This window comes from Delphinapterus leucas, chromosome 3 (genome assembly GCF_059928025.1).
Source record: "Delphinapterus leucas isolate spDelLeu-1000000601 "Yukka" chromosome 3, BTC_Dleu_Yukka2, whole genome shotgun sequence".
Taxonomy (NCBI): Eukaryota; Metazoa; Chordata; class Mammalia; order Artiodactyla; family Monodontidae; genus Delphinapterus; species Delphinapterus leucas.
Window position 1 is genome coordinate 57240374 of NC_143131.1, and position 19271 is coordinate 57259644.

The 19271-nt window shown below is 38.8% G+C and overlaps 1 protein-coding gene across 13 annotated transcripts in view; it reads right to left on the minus strand.

The window, feature by feature from the left end:
• Positions 1-19271, minus strand: part of LOC111185774 (survival motor neuron protein) — a 68644-nt gene that overhangs the window by 38673 nt on the left and 10700 nt on the right. For 9 of the 13 annotated variants that reach the window (XM_089908965.1, XM_089908966.1, XM_089908967.1 and 6 more), the window contains exons 2-7: positions 6395-6466; positions 4577-4696; positions 3524-3724; positions 3219-3374; positions 1659-1736; positions 459-569 (exon numbers count right to left, since the gene is read on the minus strand). In XM_089908965.1, the coding sequence (XP_089765091.1) occupies positions 459-569; positions 1659-1736; positions 3219-3374; positions 3524-3724; positions 4577-4696; positions 6395-6466 (738 nt within the window). The remainder of the gene's footprint in view (positions 1-458; positions 570-1658; positions 1737-3218; positions 3375-3523; positions 3725-4576; positions 4697-6394; positions 6467-19271) is intronic. The other 4 variants (XR_016392673.1, XM_089908974.1, XM_089908973.1 and 1 more) reach the window with 2 other exon arrangements.

Sequence of the window (19271 nt, forward strand, 5' to 3'; positions counted from 1 at the left end):
GGGGACAATACAAGAGTAATTTTAGCCGTAGATAGCTGTATTGTTTAAAACTGTAAGGTACAGACATACCTTGCTTTATTGTACTTTGCAGATACTGTATTCTGCACAAGTTGAAGGCTGGGGCAACTCTGTGTTGTCAGATAGTAGCTAGCTTTTCTCGGCAATAAAATATTTTAAAATTAAGGTATGTACACTGCTTTTAAGACATAATGCTATTACATACGTACTAGAATACAGTATAGTGTAAACATAACATTTATACGTACTAGGAAACCAAAAAATTCATGACTCGCTCAATTGTGATGCTCACTTCATTGCAGTGGTCTGGAACTGAACCTGCCTATAGTTTTCAACTCTTAGGATCTACCTAACATAAGAAACCACTTTTTAGTCACAAACGAAACAAAGTCACAAAACCACAAAGTGACTGTCAGAAAAGATGCTGAGTGATCACTTACCATATAGTAACCAGTATGATAACCACTCATGTACCAAGAGATTAACATACTTCCCAAAGCATCAGCATCATCCAGAGAATCTGGACACATAGGAGGTGGTGGGGGAATTATCTGGAAACGGAGAAAGATACACTTTAAAATCAGTAGACAAAAACATAAGGTCTGGAAACCTATTTTACGTACAGAATGCTGGAGGTTAGTTGTATCTTTCCCTACATTCCATGTCATCTCCTAGTTAAAATTTTTTTAAAAATCTGGGATTTGGAGAAAGCCAACCAGTAACAACAACAAGAGACCAATAAAATTAAATTGAGTAAGAATCAAAAGGCAACAGGTCACATAAAATATTTAAACATTTTGCTTTCATTAGACCTATTTTTCTGTTCCATGATGAAGCTATAGGTAAACGACAAAGGATAAATACTTCTATGGTTTTCCTCAAAAAACACCCACACAGCGTTTCAAGTAAAAGTTCTGGCTAGAACATCTGCACTGCCCCCACCCCAATGCAGTCTGCCAAAAAGTGTCTTTGTATTTTGCCTATTGTTGATATCTGGACAGTCTACGTGATCAGACCATGCCTGGAAGGGTAAAACATTAATCTTAAGGTATGGTGTAAATAAATCCTTTTGGATAGGCGCTAACTCCCTTAGAATGAGATACTGCTGCCGGGAAGGAAGCATGAATAATACGGGCTATAAGAGGACTGAGTCTGGGTAGCAGAAGGTCATTAAAAACAAAAACCCTGGGACTTCCCTGGTGGCGCAGTAGTTAAGAATCCGCCTGCCAATGCAGGGGACACGGGTTGAAGCCCTGGTCGGGGAAGATCCCACACGCCGCAGAGCAACTAAGCCCGTGTGCCACAACTGCTCCCGCGCTCTAGAGCCCGCGAGCCACAACTACTGAGCCCGTGCGCCTAGAGCCCGTGCTCCGCAACAAGAGAAGCCACCGCAGTGAGAAACCTGGGCACCGCAATGAAGAGTAGCCCCCGCTCACCACAACTAGAGAAAGCCGCGCACAGCAACGAAGACCCGACGCAGCCAAAAATAAAAAACAAAAACAAAACCAAAAAAACCCTGAAGTTTAGTCCGAATTTTTACCCATCAGAACCTGGCTGTGACATTTCCGAACTACCTATGTTCTGCTAAATCCCAAACTGTGTATGAAAGCGAAGTTTAATCTGAATTCTTTTGCACTTACTGGTGGTCCAGAAGGAAATGGAGGCAGCCAGCATGACGGGAAGGGTGGCGGCGGAGGGCCACTGAATTTTAGACCTGGCTGTAAAGAACATTTCAAAGAAAGACCAATTTAACAGTTTCAATATGTAAAGAGCAAAAAAGAATTCAAGGTCAAAAGAATCGAAATAATTGTCCAGAATAATATCTATATTATTCATATCAAAACGGTTAAATAGAATTTCACGTACCAAATGCTGAAGTCATATATACTCATACATTTAGATTTTTCTCATTTCCTTTCTATGTAGACATTCAGGCAGTGAAGCCAAAGTAAGAAAAAATTTAAATTACCTAATAAATCAGAGACCGTATACTCAGCAAGGCATTTCCATCATAAAAGACCAAAAGACCATATCTCCTGCAATTTCATTAATTAAATTGCATCATCTATTGGATGTCCTTTCAATTACATATGCTAATTTAGAGCATGTATTATAAAAATTAGTGTCTCTCACTTAACAAGAAAAATCAGCCCCCTGAGACCAATGAAGCATGTTTATTATGTATATAAATTAAGAGGTCTGACCATTCTGAAAAATGTAATAGAATATAAACCTCAATAAGGAAGCTCTCAACAGGGAATCCTAAGGAAAAGTTTTAATGTCATGCTTGATTTTTAAAATCTTTATTATTATCACTGCCTGAAGAAATCAATGCTTTATACAAAACTACTGGACAGGGACTTTGATTCCATGATATAACCTAAAGTAAAAATACTTTTTGTTTAAGTTGATTTGCTACTGATAACCAAAAGAACCATGAATAAAAACAGCATTTACATTTTGCTCTACAGAACAGTCTGGGAGCTTCTTTGGATTTCACCTGTATCAGATGTAAATACTGTGTTCTCTTCCAATTTTTATATACCTTATAAAAGTGACACAGAGAACTACAGCACAACATCCAGCTGATGATAAAATATTATACTTTCAAACTTAAGTTTGCTAAACTATTTTTTTTATTAATTTTTATTGGAGAATAGTTGCTTTACAATGTTGTGTTAGTTTCTGCTGTACAGCAAAGTGAATCAGTTATACATATACACATATATACCCTCTTTTTTCGATTTCCTTCCCATTTAGGTCACCACAGAGCATTGAGTAGAGTTCCCTGTGCTATACCGTAGGTTCTTATTAGTTATCTATTTTACACATAGTAGAGTATATATATCAATCTCCAAAAGTTTGCTATTACTCTAATATACCTAATGCTCTATAAAAATTGTTAGGAAAGGCTTTCATTATAAACTATTCTGCATTACTATCTTATTTCCTTTACAAAGAATTCTCAGGTATGTATTTACAACATCTATGGAAAGCTACTAAAGTTTCATGAGGGAAATCCCTAGCAGTCCAGGTGGCCCGGGTTCAATCCCTGGTCCGGGAACTAAGATCCTGCAAGCTGCAGGGCACAGCCAAAAAAAAAAGTTTCGTGAGAAAAGCTACAAGTCACTTAATGGAGGGGCTGAATGTTCCAATACTATATTAACTATTTCCTGGGAAACCTTTTCTGGGTAGTTTACCTTTCCTGGTCCCAGACCTGATCCTGGCATATGGGGTGGTGGAGGGAGAAAAGAGTTCCATGGAGCAGCTTTTGACTTGATGCTATTTGGTTTATTTACAGGAGACCTGGAGGAGTTCTCGCTTTCATCTGTTGAAATTTGACTTTCATTTTCATTCTTTTAAGAGAAAGAAATACATGTACTTTTGTTATAAAGGCATCATTAAGAAAAATATAATGCTTCAGTGGATCAAACTGACAACCAGTTATACTGCTTAATTTCTCATCTAGTTTCTGCTTGCAAGAATTCCTTTTTTTTATCCTTACCTCCTGAGCATTCTGTTCTATATTATTAGCTACTTCAGAGGTTGTGGAAAGTAGATCAGACAGATTTTGCTCCTCTCTATTTCCATATCCAGTGTAAATGACAACACAGGTTTCTCTCTTAAAGTCAATCGAAGCAATGGTAGCTGGGTAAACACAGCCATCTTCTGACCAAATGGCAGTACATTTGTCACCAACTTTCCACTATAAGAGAAACCAAAGATAGACACACGCACATTTCTTTAAAAGAGGGTAAACTATAATCTTGTTTGGGTGGAGCGGGGTTGGGGGTGGAGGGGACAGTCTCCGGTTAACTGTTCTGGGAGGCAGAATGTTATAGTGAAAAAACTTAGGTCCAAAACCACAGAAATCTGAATTCTAATATAAATATAACATGACATAGTCCTGCCATTTATATAATCATGGACCAGTTTCTTAATCTCCTTGAGTCTTATTTCCCCTCTGTTAAGTGGGTGTAGTATAATCTGCCTCACATATTTGTTGTGAAGAACAGAAAAGAGGGGAAGCATGTAAAGTGTCCAGTACGCTAGCCCAGCACATAGCATGTGCTTATCAAACATCAGCTCTCTTCCCCCTTGGTAATGATGAAACTAAAGCAACTAATGAGACACCAAAATAATTAGCTTCTATGTGGACTGTTTTAAATAGCAGAAATGACTCTACCCAGAATATCTGGTCCCCAGGTATTAACAGTTTTAGGATTTTTGAAGGAAAAAAAAAGGATACCTCTCTCAGATTTAGAAAAGTCAAACACTGCCAGTTCAGTTTAAGCCTTCAGGTACTTCTTCCAAGTTGCACTGCCTTCCTCCCCTCTACCCCCAACACAAACACTGTCCTGAATTTAGTATTTATCATTTCCTCCTAATTCTTTATATTAACATGCATGTTCCTAAACAATAGAAAGTTTAATAGGTGCTTTAGAAATTTTATGTCAATAGAAAACACTGTCCTAATAATTTAAAGCTACTTTATACTATTTAATAAGGACAGTAACAAGAAATTCTTTGAAGTTAAATCTCAAGGTTTTAAAATAACCTGCTTCAAGGGAGTTGTGGTATTCTTTCTTTGGCTTTTATTCTTCTTAGCAGGTTTTCTTTTAGGTGTGCCTTTTGGTTTTTCTGAAACTTCGGGAATGTCACCGTTCTTTAGAGCGTGCTAAGAAAACATGAATAGAAACGTACATGTTACAGGGTGATATATTAAGAAAGTCACAATATAACTCAGTCACTGTAAACTGGTCTCTAGGCCCCACCGCCTCAGATAGCTTCTATTTCCTCTCTTCACCATCCCACATGCTAAGAAACTGCTCTTGAAGGTATCATATATCTGATAATCAGCTCTAAGGAGCCTTACAAGCAAGTCTCCTCGCTCTCAACCCTTCCGTAACGTTAGGCTCTGTCAATCATTCTTCTTTTTGATAGTCACAACATTTTTGATGACATAGCAATGTTGGGCCCTAATGCTTTTATTATTTCTCTGATCAAGTCTAAAATTTGGGCATTCCCAACAAGAACTGGCCATCCTTCTTTACCAGCTTATGATCACCTATTCCTGTTACTTCAATTATACTTTCTATGCAAACAAACTTCCAAAGCTATTATCCAGCTCTGACTTTTCTCCTTAGTTCAACATTTCCAATTACCAATTTCATATCTTCACATTTACCTCAAATGCAACACAATTAAAAGTAAACTATCTCTTGCCCAAATCAGTTCTCTTTCTCTGCTCAGTCTACCTCCCCGTGCAATATCGCCAACCCCGTCCCACACTGAGCCCCATCTGCGTTTTATAGAACTCTCTTGGTAACTCTGCATTAGTGTTATTTCTAGTCTAAATGTATGTTGGAAAGCATGTTATTGACAAATTCAGAGTTCAGCTTCAAGGATGACATACAGATCTGACCTTTACCTCATGCTACAGGAGGGACTAGGGATGGAAGTGGACTCCATGCTTGGTGCTCTGTATGAGTGTATGCTCTGTGCCTGGACTACTGATGGCCCATGTATGATGCTCAATAAGACTAAGCACCTTAGACAGTGGGGAAAATGATGATATTGGACAACTGTGTAAATGTCTTGTTTGAGCCACAAAAAAATAGACTTCGCCCTGCAAAAGAAATGTATATTCCTTGACTTTCATCACCATCAGGAACACTTGACTTGATACCTCATAGGGTCTGGGAGGATTACATTAATTTAATGTATGTAAAGGACATGGAACAGTGCCTAGAACACTGTAAACACTCTGCAAGTATTCATTACTGCACTAGGCTATTTATCCTCAATATTATTTCAATAAAGGCTTGTTAAATGTTTCAAAAGTATAATTCAGATTGTCCTTCCACTAATCTGAATTAGAAGACTTTGATAGTTCGATACAGTCTAAACACATTAAAAATTATAAATGTTTAAAACTGTGCTTAAATTGCCTCTGTTAAAGGGATGACGTATAGACTGGTCACTAACTTCTAAAGGAAGATAACTAATTTATCTAACCTGTTATCTTTTTTTTTTTTTTTTCTGTGGTACGCGGGCCTCTCACTGTTGTGGTCTTTCCCGTTGCGCAGCACAGGCTCCGGACGTGCAGGCTCAGCGGCCATGGCTCATGGGCCCAGCTGCTCCGTGGCATGTGGGATCCTCCCGGACCGGGGCACGAACCCGTGTCCCCCGCATCGGCAGGCGGACTCTCAACCACTGCGCCAGCAGGGAAGCCCTAACCTGTTATCTTTTAATCTTCAAAATTAGACTGAGTAATATGTACTTTAACACTTTACTGTAAGTATTCTATCATTTTTTCCCCTGAATGAGTATACACATGAGGAAATAAGGAAAAGAATAAATAAGCATTTCATACCTTAAATGAAGCCACAGCTTTATCATAAGCTTTTATCAATGCTGTATCATCCCAAATGTCAGAATCATCACTCTGGGAAGGGTAAAGAATAAAAACAATTCATGTTTGGTTGGATTTCATCAAAAATGTGTTAGTAACAAGTAATAAGAGCTATCTTAATTCAGACATAATGAAATTACATTAAAAATGGGTATTTTAAATCCTAAATAAACCACAAGAAGCCTACCTGCTTAGAGATTATGGGACATTACCCCCAAAACTAGACATACGTAAATGTTCTAAGAGTGCCATGAAGTAAACACTCCACAATTTAATTCCTATCCACCAACCATAAGTGGATCTGCTCAAGGGTAATCCATGTTTCAGTCTTTTCTAAGAGCAGATAAAGGGTTTAGTTTGGCAGAGCGGGAAAACAACCAGCCACCAGGGATTTAAGACATACTGTCACACAAAAGAATAATATAAAATGAATATGATAAAATATCAAAACATGAAGTACAAACAAAAAGTACAAATTCAGAAGTGGGAAGGAGAGGCTGAGAAACACTCTTGCCATAAACCCCTCTCCCGGTGTGGAGACCCACAGTCAGGAGTGAACTCACAACCTGGAGCTTTTCCCTGAGGAGCAACGGGTCTGAAACTCCAAATTGGGCACCCTAGGTTTTAAGAGCAGCACCTGAGAGATGAGTCCCCAAAACATCTAACTTTAAAAACCAAGGGGATTCACGTCCGCGAAACCCACGAGGGAACAGGAACTGAAAAGGTTCCCATGCTTGGAACCACCCCTCCCCTCCAACAACCCAGCGCAGAAGCAGCGGATTGAGAGGCACCCAGACTTTCTGTCAAAGAGGCTCACTTATCGTAAAGTGCTGACCTGCAGAGTAGGCATTTAATTTAACATACATCTAGGGACCTGCTGGGACACTAAGGACGGAGGCTAGCAGCACCATCTTTATGCCATCTGCCTCACTCCAGCCAGCAAGGGCCATCTTTGCCCTCTGCTGCTCTCCACAGCAGCAGTAACTCCCAGAGGGGAGCTTTTATGCACATCTGATGTCCCAGTTTTTACGTCTGGTGTCCTGGTTTTTACAGCTGCAGCCCAGGGTGGGGCTTACTGTGTTCTTGGGTCCCCTGGGACTGTTAACAATCAAAGACACAATCCCAGTTTTTATGTCTGGTGGCTTGGTTTTTACAGCTGCAGCCCAGGGTGGGGCTTACTGTGTTCTTGGGTCCCATGGGGCTGTAACAACCAAAGAGACAGTCCTTGGCAGGCTACCACCCCCAGGAAACTGCACAGACAGCAGACTGAAACACACACCATTCTTTCTGTGAAAAAGGCCTATTTGCTTATAAAGGAAATTAGTCTTGAGGAGGAGGCTTCTAGTTTGGTGCATAGCTAGGGATCTACAAAGACGCTCAGAGGCTACTGGATGCAACATCTGCACTCTCTCTTTGCCTGGCTCAAGCTCACTGTATCTCCCAGAAAGGCGCTTAATGTAAAATGTGACATCAAAGACAAAATGTGGAGGGGAATAAAAATGTAGAGCTTTAGAATGAGTTCAAATTTAACTTATTATCAACTTAAAATAGATGGCAATAAATATAAGATTTTATACATAAAAGACTCATGGTAACCACAAGGCAAAAATCTATCGGAAATACACAAAAGATAAAGAGAAAAATATCTAAGCATACCATTAGAGAAAATGATCAAACCACAAACGAAGAGAGAGGAAAGAAGGAAACAGAAGAACTACAAAACCTCCAGAAGAAATTTAACAAAATGGCAATAAGTACATACCTATCAATAATTACTTAAAATGTAAATGGACTAAATTTAAATTCTCCAATCAAAAGACACAGAGTGGGTGAATGGATAACAAACTAAAACTCACCTATATGCTGCCTACAGGAGACTCACTTCAGATGTAAGAACACACACAGACTCAAAGTGAAGAGGTGGAAAAAGATGTTCCATGCAAATGGAAATGAAAAGAAGGCTGGGGTAGCAATACTCATAAGACAAGTAGACTTTAAAACAAAGACTGTAATAAAAGGTAAAGAAGAGCACTACATAATAATAAAGGTGTCAATCCATGAAAAGGATACAACATTCAGACATACTTATGCACCCAACACAGGTGCCCCTAAATATATAAAGCAAATATTAACAGACCTAAAGGAAGAGACAGACAATACAATAACAGTAGGGAACTTTAACACCCCATCAACAGATATATCATTCAGATAAAAAAATCAATAAGGAACGGGCTTCCCTGGTGGCGCAGTGGTTGAGGGTCTGCCTGCCGATGCAGGGGATGCGGGCTCGTGCCCCGGTCTGGGAAGATCCCACATGCCGCGGAGCGGCTGGGCCTGTGAGCCATGGCCGCTGAGCCTGCGCGTCCAGAGCCTGTGCTCTGCAATGGGAGAGGCCACAACAGTGAGAGGCCCGTGTACCGCCAAAAAAAAGTAAAAAAATCAATAAGGAACCATCTGCCTTGAAAGATATGTCAAATCAGATTAACTTAATGGAAAAATACAGAGCAACAGAAATACACATTCTTCTCAAGTGTGAAAGAACATTCTCCAGGATAGATCACATGTCAGGACAGAAGTCTTAATAAATTTAAGAAAATGGAAATCATATCAAGCATCTTGTCTGACCACAATGTATGAAAGCAGAAACCAATTATAAGAAAAAAACTGGAAAATTCATAAATACATGGAGATTAAACAACATGCTACTGAACAACCAACGGGTTAAAGAAGGAATCAAAAGAGAAATAAAAAAATACCTGATACAAATGAAAATAGAAATATAACGTACCAAACTTAGCAAAAGCAGTTCTAAGCAGCAAGTTCATAGATAAATGCCAATATCAAGAAACAAGAGGACTTCCCTGGTGGCACAGTGGTTAAGAATCTGCCTGCCAACAGGTTCGAGCTCTGGTCCGGGAAGATCCCACATGCCGCGGAGCAACTAAGCCCGTGCGCCACAACTACTGAGCCTGTGCTCTGGAGCCCTCGAGCCACCAAATACTGAGCCCATGTGCCACAACTAGGGAAGCCCGTGTGCCTACAGCCTGTGCTCCACAACAAGAGAAGCCACTGCAATGAGAAGGCTGTGCACAACAAAGAGTAGCCCCTGCTTGTTGCAACTAGAGAAAGCCTGCGTCCAACAATGAAGACCCAACGCAGCCAAAAAGAAAGAATAAAAAAATCTCAAACAACCTAAGTTTCACCTAAGTATTAGGAAAAGAGGAACCCAATGAAACTCAAAGTTGGTAAAAGGAAGGAATTAACAAAGATCAGAGTGAAAAGAAATGAAACAGAAACTAAAAGACAGTAAAAAAGATCAATGAAACTAACAGTAGTTTCTTTAAAAAGATAAAATTGACAAACCTCTAGATGGACTCACAAAGAAAAAAACATAGGACTCAAATAAATATAATCGGAAATGGAAGTGGAGACATTACAACGGATACCACAGAAAATACAAAGGATCTTAAGTAACTACAGTCATCCCTCAATATCTGCAGGGTACTGGTTCCAGGACCCACCACGGATACCAAAATTGACGCTTGCTCAAGTCCTTTATATAAAATGGCATGGTATTTGCATACAATCCTGCATACTTTATTGTTAGTAACACCTTATATAATGTAAATGCTATGTAAATAGTTGCTGGCATGCAGCAAATTCAAGTTTTGTTTTTTGGAACCTTCTGGAAATTTTTTTTACCCAAATATGATTGATCTCAAGTTGGTTAAATGTGCAAATGTGGAACCTTAGGATATGAAAGGCTGACTGTAGTATGAACAATTATACGCCAACAAATCTGCCAGCCTAGAAGAAATGGACAAAATTCAAAGAAACATACACCTTACCAAGAGTGAATCATGAAGAAACAGAAAATCTCAATAGACCAATCACTAGTAAGATTGTTAGAGGCTTTTGACTATTAATTCAAACAAAAGTTCAAAACCAGATAGCTTCACAGGTCAATTCTTTCAAACATTCAAATAAGAATTAATACTAATCCTTCTCAAACTTTTCCAAAAAAAATAGAAGAGGAAGGAACACTTCCAAACTCATTTCATGAGGCCAACATTACCCTAATATCAAAACCAAACAAGGACAACACAAAAAAAGAAAACTACAGGCCAACATCCCTGATTAACACAGATGTAAAAATCCTCAACAAAATATTAGCAATCCGAATTCAACAACACATTTAAAAGAATCTTATACCATGATCAAGTGGGATTTATCACAGGGATGCAAGGACAGTTCAACATTCACAAATTAATCTATGTGATACATCACATTAACAAAAAGAAGGAAGAAAATCATATGATCATCTCAATAGATGCAGAAAAAGCATTTGACAAAATTCAATATCCATTTATGATAAAAACTCTCAACAAAGTGGGTATAGAGGGAACATACCTCAACATCATAAAGGCTATACATGACAAACAGCTAACATCATCCTAAATGATGAAAAGCTGAAAGCTTTTCCTCTAACATCAGGCACAAGACAAGGATGTCCACTCTTACCACTTTTATTCAACAAAGCATTAGAAATCCTAGCCAGAGCAATTAGGCAAGAGAAATAAATAAAAGGCATCCAATTTGTAAAGGAAGAAATAAAAATGTTACTATTTGCAGATAATGCAACATTATACATAGAAAGCCTTAAAGACCCCACCAAAACACTGTTGGAATAAACAAATTTAGTAAAGTTGCAGGACACAAAATCAATATATAAAAAGTGTTGAATTTCTATACCATAAAAACAAACTATCAGAAAGAGAAATTACTACAATCTCATTTACAACTGCATCAAAAAGAATAAAATACCTAGGAATAAACCTAATCAAGGAAAACAAAGACTTGTACACTGATAACTATAAGATATTATTAAAGTAACTGAAGAAAATAGAAATAAATGGAAGGATTTTCTGTACTCATGGATTGGAAATATTAATATTGTTAAAATGTCCATATTACCTAAAGCAACCTACAGATTCAATGCAACCCCTAGCAAAATCCCAAAATTTGTATGGAACCACAAAAGACCCCAAATAGCCAAAGCAATCTTGAGAAAGAACAACAAAGCTGGAGGCACCATGCTCCCTGATTTCAAACTATATTACAAAGCCACAGTAATCAAAATAGTATGGTACTGGTATAAAGACAGACAAATCAGTGGTACAGAATAGAGTGCCCAGAAATAAAGCCACGCATATATGGTCAATTAATATATGACAAAAGAGACAATATATAATGGGGAAAAGATAGTCTCTTCAATAAATGATGCAAAAAAAAAAACACAACCTGGACAGCCACATGCAAAAGAATGAAACTGGGCCATTGTCTTATACCACATATAAGAATTAACTCAAAATGCTACGTAAAGGACAGGAAACTATTCAATATCCTGTGATAAAACACAATGGAAAAGAATATGAAAAAGAATGTATATATATATGTATAACTGAATCACTTTGTTGTACAGTATAAATTAATACAACATTGTAAACCAATTATATTTCAATAAAATAAATTAAAAAAAAGAATTAACTAAAAATGGATTAAAAACTTAAACGTAAGGCCTAAAATCATAAAACTCCTAGAAGAAAACATAGGCAGTAAGCTCCTCAATATCAGTCCCGGCAATGATTTTTTTGGATTTGACACCAAAGCAAAAGCAACAGAAGCAAAAACTAACAAGTGGGAATACACCAAACTTAAAAGCTTCTGCATAGCAATAAATAAATAAATAAATAAATAAATAAACAAAATGAAAAGGCAAAAAACTCAATGGGAGAAAATATTTGCAAATCACTTATCTGATAAGGGGTTAATATCTAAGATATGTAAAGAACTCATGCAACCCGAGCAAAACCCCAAACAATTCAGCTAAAAATAGGCAAAAGGGACTTCCCTGGTGGTGCAGTGGTTAAGAATGTGCCTGCCAATGCTAGGGACACGGTTCAATCCCTGGTCCAGAAGATCCCACATGCTGTGGAGCAACTAAGACTGTGCACCACAACTACTGAGCCTGCGCACCGTAACTACTGAAGCCCACGTGCCACAAATACTGAAGACCGTGCACCTAGAGCCTGTGCTCCGCAACAAGAGAAACCATCAGAATGAGAAGCACGTGCACCACAATGAAGAGTAGCCCCCACTCGCCACAACTAGAGAAAGCCCACGTGCAGCAAAGAAGACCCAACACAGCCAAAAATAAATAAAATAAAATAAATTTATTTTAAAAAAAGGACAGAAGATCTGAATAGACATTTTTCCAAAGAAGACATACAGATGGCTAACAGGTACGTGAAAAGATGCTCAACGTCACCAATCATTAGGGAAATGCAAATTAAAACCACAGTGATATATCACCTCACACCTGTTAGAATGGCTATTATCAAAAAGACAATAACAAGTGTTGATGAGGATGTAGAGAAAAGGGACACTAGTACGCTATTGGTAGGAATGTAAACTGGTGCAGCCACTATGGAAAATAGTATGAAGCTTCCTCAAAAAATTAAAAATTTTACAACAGATAAGATATGGAAACAACCTAAGTGTCCAACAATGGGTGAATGGATAAAGAAAATGTATACAGGGACTTCCCTGGCCGTCCAGTGGTAAAGAATCCACCTTACAATGCAGGGGACGCGGGTTCAATCCCTGGTTAGGGAACTAAGATCCCACATGTCCAGGCAACTATGCCCATGTGCCACAACTACAGAAGAGAAACCCGCACGTCACAACCAGAGAGAAGCCTGTGTGCAGCAACGAAAGATCCTGCATGCCTCAACGAAGATCCTGCGTGCCACAACTAAGACCCTACGCAGCTGAAAATAAATTAAATAAATAAATAAATAATAAATAAATCTTTAAAAAAGAAAATGTATACAGGTTTTCCCCACTATATGAAAGTAGAGTGTTCCTATGAAAGCTTTTGTAAATAGAAATGGAGTAAACCAAAGAATCAATTATGTGAGAACACAACTTGCTAATGGATAAACAAAATAAATCAGGATAAAGTACAGATGCTCACAGGCACAGTTCAAAGCTATGGTGGCTTGATGCTGAGATGTTGAGTGTAGCTCCTAGGGAAGGAGCTTGCTGGTGCCACTCTTACTGCTTGGGTTGCCTGCTGCCTCTATAATGGCTTGCTGCAAAACAAAACACTGAATGTTATTTTTGCTTTTCACCTTTTTTTTTTTCATAAAAGCAAAAATCCTCTTTGGATTTCCTTCAGTTAGTAAAAATAGTTACTAATGTAGCTGTTTTATAAAAGTGAAGTGGTATAAAGCAAACTTTTAAAAAGCAGGGGATAACTGTTCATATACAATAGAATATGATTCAGCCATAAAAAAGAAATCTTGTCATTTGAGACAACATGAATGGATCTTGAGGTCATTACACTAAGTGAAGTAAGTAAGACAGAGAGACAAATACCATGTGATCTTACTTATCTGTGGCATTTAAGAACAAAAAACAGAACAAACAAACAAAAAAAGCCCAACCTCATAAATACAAAGAACAGATTGGTGGTTTCCAGAGGTGGGGGTGGAGGGGATGGGGGAGGGGACTGAAACAGGCAAAGGGGGTCAAAAAGTACCAACTTCCAGTTATCAGGTAAATAAGTCACGGGAATGTAATGTGCAACACAGTGCCTATAGTTAGTAACACTGTATTGCATATCTGAAAGTTGCAAAGACATAAAATTCTCAACACAAGGAAAAAAATATTATAACTATGTATGGTGGCAGATATTAACTAGACTTACTGTGATCATTTTGCAATATGTATAAATAGCAAATCATTATGTCGTACAACTAAAATTAATGTAATGTTATATGTCAATTATACCTCAATAAAAAAAAGGAAAAAAAAGGGAAAGGAACGTATGCTGGATGATCATGGAGGAAACAGGCTAGGAAATAAAAACTAAAAGGATCTGGATAGATAGAAAAGAAAACTGAAAGCACTCCAAGGACAACCATGAGCCAAAAAGAGCATGTAAGCAAAAATAAACACACTGACTGTATGATTCCACTCATATGAGGCTCCTAAGTAGTCAAATTCACAGAAACAAAGTAGAATGGCAGTTAGCAGGGGCTGTGGGAGAGCAGGAAATAGGGAACTGTTCAATGGGTAGAGTTTTGGTTTTGCAAGGTTAAAAAGTCCTGGATATCTATTGCACAACAGTGTGAATATACTTAACACTACTGAAGCGTACACTTAAAAGTGGTTAAGATGATAAATTTCATGGCTTTTTTTTGTATTTGACAGATCAGTGAAGCAACAAGTCCAACTAGACTCATTCTCACTCTATAGAGTAGTTGAAGGTAAGTTTGGATACATAATGTTGGTGATGGGAAGACAGGTTATAAAACACCATCAGTTAGTATGTTGGATTTTGTACAATATTAGTCAATCAATGAGCTCCGAAGAAGTTTGCTATAAAACTCATTTAGTTGTAAAGTGAATTTTTGTCATTTTCTTGTTAATCTCTATTATACATAGAGAAATATGTTCTGATATAAAACTGTTAATCTTGCTATATGATAAAAAGCACTTAAAAATCATTAAGTCATTTTGCAGGTAAGGAAAGTAATCACAAACAGGTAATTGACTTGTTCAAGGTTATGCTGCCCCTTGGAATAGGAGATGTTTCTAAAAGCAGAAGATATGCCAATTCTGCAAATGGAAAAGGCACTACTAATAAAGGAAAGTGTACTCCACTGTATCAACAGAAGTGGGCACTCTTTTTTTTAGAAGTGGGCACTCTTAAAAGTAAGATACAAATACATAGGAACCCAAACTCATCACATTACAACTGTTATAAGACATTTCAAAATGAACAGCAAACAAAGACATCCATACAAAGCTATTATGAGAAGAAACATTTTAGGTGATAAAATTTCTCAATTGACAACCACAAACAGAAGAAAATACAATAACCATCTGAAATTAAATTGTCTTAAACTAGCACTCGCAATATGGAAAAAAACACATTGAATCAAAAATTCAGATGAGAAAAGAAGGCAAAAGGGTAACAGTCAAATGAGGAGTTAAACAAAATCAAGAACGAAATGGAAGAAAAAGTAATACTGACTGCAAGGTATCCAAAGAAGAATACAGTTGACTGAAAATCTAATGGGTACCAAGGAAAAGCCATGAAAAAAGAAAAAGAAAATAAGTGAAGTGGGGACTGGCAAAGAATATTTAACATATGTATAAATGGGGTCCCTGAAGAATAAAAGCTAAACAAATAAATAAACAAAAGTCTCTAAAAGGAATTCTCAGAGCCTCTAAGCAAAAAGATCAAGTCATTTACAAAATACAGAAAACTAGTTAGTATTAGACTTCCTCATAGAAATTTATGGGAAAAAAGTATGAGCCAAGGATTTTATATACACCCTAGCTGTCCTTCTAGGAGCAGCAAGACTTAGTTGTTGTGTTTCTTTTTTTTGGCTGCACTGCACGGCTTATGGGATCTCAGTTGCCTGACCAGGGATTGAACCTGGGCCCTTGGCAGTGAGAGCATGGAGTCTTACCCACTGGACTGCCAGGGAATTCTCAAAAAGATACTGTTAAGAGAATGAAAAAATGAATGAACTCACAAACTGGGAGAAAATATTTGCAAATTACCTATCTGATAAAGGTTTTGTATCTAGCATACACAAAAAACTCTCAAATCTCAACAAAAAATAATTCAATTTAAAAATAGGCAAAAGATTTGAACAGACACTTTGCCTAAGAAGATACATGGATGGCAAATAAGCACATGAAATGACAATCAACATCATCAGTCATTAGGGAAATGCTAATTAAAACCACCACAACAACAAGACACCACTACACATTAGAATGTCTAAAATTAACAAGACTGACCATACCAAGTGTTAGCAAGGATGTAGAACAAATGGAACTTTTCATACATTGCTGGTTGAAGTGTAAAATGGTACAATCACTTTGAAGAAAAGTTTGGCAGCTTCTTAAAGAATCAAAATAGTGGACTTCCCTGGTGGTGCAGTGGCTAAGAATGTGCCTGCCAATGCAGGGGACAGGGGTTCAATCCCTGGTCCAGTAAGATCCCACACGCCTCGGAGTAACTAAGCCCGTGAGCCTGCGCCACAACTATTGAGCCTGCCCTCTAGAGCCCGTGAGCCACAACTACTGACCCCACAGGCCACCGCAACTACTGAAGCCCTCACACTCTAGGGCCCGTGTGCCACAACTACTGAGCCTGCATGCTGCAACTGCTGAAGCCCACGCACCTAGAGCCTGTGCTCTGCAACAAAGGAAGCTACCTCAATGAGAAGCCCACGCACTGCAACGAAGAGTAGCCCCCACTCACCACAACTAGAAAAAGCCCATGCACAGCAACAAAGACCCAACACAGCCAAAAATAAATAAATAAATAAAAACAATAAAATTCAACTTAAAAAAAAAAAACCAAAAGAATTAAAATAGGGAGTTCCCTGGTGGTCCAGTGGTTAGGACTCTGTGCTCTCACTGCCGTGGGCCTGGGTTCACTCTCTGGTCAGGGAACTAAGATCCCACAAGGCATGGGAAAAAAAGAAAAAAAATTAAAATATATCTACTCCATGACCCAGGTGTTTGCCAAAGAGAAATGAAAGCATATGCCCATACAAAGTCTTCTGCACTAATACTCATGGTGGTTCTATTTGTAACAGCCCCAAACTGAAAGCGACCCAAATGTTCATGAACAAGTGAATGGATAAACAAATTGTAGTATATCCGTGCAACAGGATCCTACAGCAATGAAAAGGAATGAATGACTGATATACACAAGAAAATGGATGAAACTCAAAATAACTATGCTGAGTAAAAGAAGCCAGATAAAAAAAGACTCCGTATTTGTAAAATTCTAGAAAATGCAGACTAATCGATGGTGACAGAAAATGGATCAGCAGTTGTCTGGGGACAGGAGATGAGGAGGGATGAAAGGAAAGGATTACAAAGGGGTGTAAGGAAATCAAACCATCCCACACACTGGGACCACATGGAGAAGCCGAGACAACATGAAGAACAGAGATGGTCTGTCAATCCCTAGCAGCTCAGTCCCCAGCTATTGTAGCTCCAATTACTATGTGGATGCAACTACACGAAATGTCTGAAGGAGAACTGCCCACCAAGGCCTTCACAAACTCCTGACCCACAGAAACTATGAGAGAGAATAAAAAATGATTATTGTTTCAAGCCACTAAGTTTTGGGTGATTTGTTACACAGCAATAGCAAAGAGAACAGACCATCAGGACTGCCTTTATATCTGTTTCTCAGTCACCAAGAGAAGCCCACCTCTTTCCTTGCAGGCATTTCAAAATGAAATGTTTTCTTCCCCATATCCCTCAAATTACTGTACCAGAGGTGGGGAAGTAATCTTCCTTGTTCCTCACTTCCACTTCCAGATTATTCTTCCTCCCTAAAAACTCCCAGGTTTGAAAATCCCGTCACCAAACTCCACTGTCCACTATCCCTCCTCATTGCAATCATCTATATCTTTCTGGGTCACTCTTCCTCATTCCTTGAGGTTTATATCCCAGTACTCCCTCCAACACTAATCCTGTCATAATTTTTGGTTATTTAAAAACCCATGTACAGGGATTTCCCTGGCGGCGCAGTGGTGAAGAATCCGCCTGCTAATGCAGGATACATGGGTTCGAGCCCTGGTGTGAGAAGATCCTACATGCCGTGGAGCAACTAAGCCCATGCACCACTACTGAGCCTGAGTTCTAGAGCCCGTGAGCCACAACTACTGAGGCTGTGCGCCACAACTACTGAAGCCCGCGCACCTACAGCCCGTGCTCTGCAACAAGACAAGCCACCACAATGAGAAGCCCTCGCACCACAACGAAGAGTAGCCCCCACTCGTCGCAACTAGAGAAAGCCCGTGCACAGCAACAAAGACCCAATGCAGGCAAAAAAATAATTAAATAAATAACGATAAAGAAGTATTACTCAAAAATAAACCAAATAAAGTAAGAAATAATTTTTTAAAAAAACCCACGTACGTGATCCTTCCAATACCCTACCCTTGTTACATCTTTTTTTTTTTTTTTTGTGGTACGTGGGCCTCTCACTGTTGTGGCCTCTCCCGTTGCGGAGCACAGGCTCCGGACACGCAGGCTCAGCGGCCATGGCTCACGGGTCTAGCCGCTCCGCGGCATGTGGGATCTTCCCGGACCGGGGCACGAACCCGTGTCCCCTGCATTGGCAGGCGGACTCTTAACCACTGCGCCACCAGGGAAGCCCTGCTACATCTTTAAATGCTTCGCTACCAATGACCTTTTATAGTACCCAATCTCAGCTACTCACTTCTATGGTCTTTATTATAACCATTAACTATAACCTCTCCAAAAACTCAACTGCAAGAATCCTACTCTCCAACTACCACCTTCTAGGCTCTGCAACTTATTCCTTCTAGTAGGTTGATGATGACAGTCATTCCACTTCACTGGGACTGGTAAAAGAATGATTCTCACACTTTTTACACTGCTTCTCACCATGGTAATGTCCTCACTTCCTTTCTTAGCCAGCTTTAATTCCACCATCGATCATTAAGACAACTCCCTGTACCGCCCCCTTCTCACTTCATACTAGGTAAAACTACAACCCTATTAATTTCAACTATTCATTTACTTTGTGTCTGCCCTCACACACCTGAATTTGAATTTAGCTAGCAAAAAATACAATCATGCTGCCTAGTCTCCTTTTCTTTTTAAAATAAATTTATTTATTTCTGTCTGCGTTGGGTCTTCGTTGCTGTGCACGGGTCTTCTCTAGCTGTGGCGAGCAGGGGCTACTCTTTGTTGTGGTGCGAGG